Genomic DNA, 2,987 nt, shown 5'->3' with positions numbered 1-2,987 from the left:
ATCTAAGAATTAACAGACGCCGCTTGTGGCGTGTGTACACACAGTAGTAAAGACATGGTACATATGTAGAAGGTTGCGAGGTGGGGCAACCTAAGTATACAACTCTTCCCACAACACATAGTGTGATCAACACATTCGCTACACACAGCCTACCCAACACTACATGTTTCATGTATACCATAACTTGGCTTTACTTACACTACATAACGGTCAACTGTCATGCAAAACCAAAGTATATGTTTACTGTCTAACTAAATACATTCCTCCACCAACACAGAAAAGCCTCACTCGGTTTGAAAGGTCCCTCGAACGAGTCCGTTCTGCCGCTCTGGTTCTCTAAACACAACGGTTTTGACTGAATGTGACACACACACACACACACACACACACACACACCACGAAGTTCCTCGCGAAAAATGAAAGGTGCAGCTGACGTTTCCAGTGACATCGTACTGTAATGTACGACCAAGATACATCGCAAATCCTCGAAATAAAAAAAGAAATGATTTTACGATAGTGAAAGCTGAGCAGGATGAAGTGTAGGTTCCTGGTAGCAACCAAAGCGAAGAACTTGAGTGTCACCGGAACTTAAACCTGATATAACACAATCATGAACAACATCATTCCGTTATAACTTTACCTAACCTAACCTACACAGAATCCTCGAGAAAATGGATGTTTTATGGTTGTTAAGATATATAATAACCCACAACCCTCGACGAAAATGGAGCGACTCATTCATTCATGTTTACTACACACATAAGCCAGTCTAATTTTCCTCCTTCAAGGTTACAAAAACATTGAGCAAAAAACTGGATAAATAATCTAACAACTGGAAGAATTTCTGATAAAATTACCGTTTCGGACAACCAATTCTAAAGCTGGGGGGGGGGGGGGGGGGGGGTCACAAAAAAAAATAGTGACTTGCTACAGAAGTGAAGATGAGAATCGTTCCAAAAACATCAAACACAATATTTTCCAGACCAAGCCTAGCCTACAATGGCTGGTTGTTGGACCTGGTGATATTACCGAATCTCCTTCATGTTGGACTACAAATATGGAGACTACGAATTTTATAACTGATAAAAGAACTTTGAAAAAATCCTGTGAATCATTATGGAAAATGTGATTAAAATGTACAGCGTTCAAATGGAAAAAATACAATTAACCTGTGGAGCTCAGTTTTAGTTGCCTAGTTCAACACTGCCATAATAAGAATCTTACTAAGCTTTTAAATATTTTTTCTTGCAAAATACTGACAATGGAAGAAGAACAGTTGCAGCAACAATGGGAAGCAACGAACCCGGACGATGCAAACTTCGTTATGTCACATTACAACATTGTCTCAACCCACACGCAGTAGGGGCTCCACCACAACGTCGCACTCAGTTAACCCTAGGAACAAAAACTTACCTGGATATAATGCGCGAGGAAAACCTAAACTTAGATTTTAATAATTTAATGATCAAAGCTTGACGGATTGATTTGTTTACCTCTCAGACATGTTGACGGTGGGGGGGGGGGGGGGTATGGGTGTGACATGATGACACCGCGAGTTGACCTCTCACACACACACACACACACACACACACACACACGATAGTTCTGCAGGGGTGTTGTTATTGTTGTTGTTGTTGTTGGTGGGGGTGACAATGATCCGGGTAACAAATCAATCCTTGCTTTTCTCGATCATTCTGGATAATTATAGAGGAAAAAACGCTACAATGATATCCCGTCTTACTAGGTTAAGGCCTGCACCTGACTCCTGGTGTGGTCAGGTCAAGAAGCTACGGGGCTCCGCACTTGAGAACACTGGCACTTAGAGAGATCCTGAGGATGGGGGGGTCACCGGGTTACTAGTAATGTGACATGATGGAAGTTGGCGTCGTCCGTGCCGCCCAAACGTGGCTGGCCACGAACCTTCTCGTTATTTTCCACCAGCGAGCGAACACCGCACATGTGGAACACGAACAGCGCACGCAACACCTCCGAGTTCGTCTTGTTCTTAAAGGCGGCTTCATGGTCACAGAAGGTCAGGTCAAGTGGTGTCTTTTTATCATTATCGTGCGAGGCTGAGTCTACGGCCGGGTTCTGCCCGACCAGAGAGGCAGCTGCAGGGGTGGACTTGAGTCGTATGTTTACGGCGACGACGGGCCTGTTGTTCAAGCTCCAGCATATTTTGGTGTGATTTTGACCATATCTAACACGAGTCGAGAGACAACGAGGCAGCGATGCAACCAACACGCGAGCCATTACTTAACTGACGCACTGCTGGCGGCTGGCTTCCCCGGTGCTGGCTCACGTGTGACACTGCCGTGACGTCACACCGACGTCACAAATTACGGGCACATGATTGGCTGCCGGGGTAGGCGTGCTAGGAGCTCGACCATTAGCAGAAAACGAGATTGTTTCACAACCAGAATGTTATAAGGGGAAAGTTATCCGTAACGCCAACTGTCCCAGGGTTGAGACTCGCATGCGCACGCACCACAGACCAACTTGAGTATTGATCGTAACATTATGACGTAATTTCCGATGGTAGGATCTTGAGGCACGCAAGATCGAGGTTATCAATATCAGTGGCAAGATTAACCCAGAAAACACCATTGATTATATATACCATAATGAACTACATGTTCACAAACTGACAACGTAATATCATTCATCTATGACACATACAACATACCAGGAAACTGTATGGTGACAAGTATATATATATTCATACATACAATACGTTGTCATACAGCAACTACAATACTTCATATAATTGTTGTTGACAACAGCATTGTTATAAAATACATTGGTTCTTGGTTGTTATATAGTTAGTTATTACACTGCCAGAAGCTGTCTGTGGTCTGGTGTATGAGAAGGTATGTCCTCCATAATTCATCATACAAGAACATGATTAGTATAACGCATGTGTACTACACATGCTCGTGTGTATCCTGCACGTGTACAACACATGCTCGTGTGCATCCTACATGTGT

General features: G+C 43.7%; 1 protein-coding gene across 2 annotated transcripts in view; it reads right to left on the bottom strand.

Moving 5' to 3' along the window:
* The window catches only part of LOC139750903 (proline dehydrogenase 1, mitochondrial-like), a 528,526-nt gene extending 526,246 nt beyond the window's left edge, over window positions 1–2,280 (bottom strand). The window contains exon 1 of one of the 2 annotated variants that reach the window (XM_071665786.1): window positions 1,921–2,280. In XM_071665786.1, the coding sequence (XP_071521887.1) occupies window positions 1,921–2,253 (333 nt within the window). In that variant the 5' untranslated portion in view covers window positions 2,254–2,280. The remainder of the gene's footprint in view (window positions 1–1,920) is intronic. The other variant, XM_071665787.1, reaches the window with a different exon arrangement.
* Window positions 2,281–2,987: the final 707 nt, after the last annotated feature.

Source organism: Panulirus ornatus, chromosome 10 (assembly GCF_036320965.1).
Source record: "Panulirus ornatus isolate Po-2019 chromosome 10, ASM3632096v1, whole genome shotgun sequence".
In the NCBI taxonomy this organism is placed as follows: Eukaryota; Metazoa; Arthropoda; class Malacostraca; order Decapoda; family Palinuridae; genus Panulirus; species Panulirus ornatus.
The sequence above is the reverse complement of the archived record's forward strand: the minus strand, read 5'-3'. Positions and strand labels throughout refer to the sequence as shown.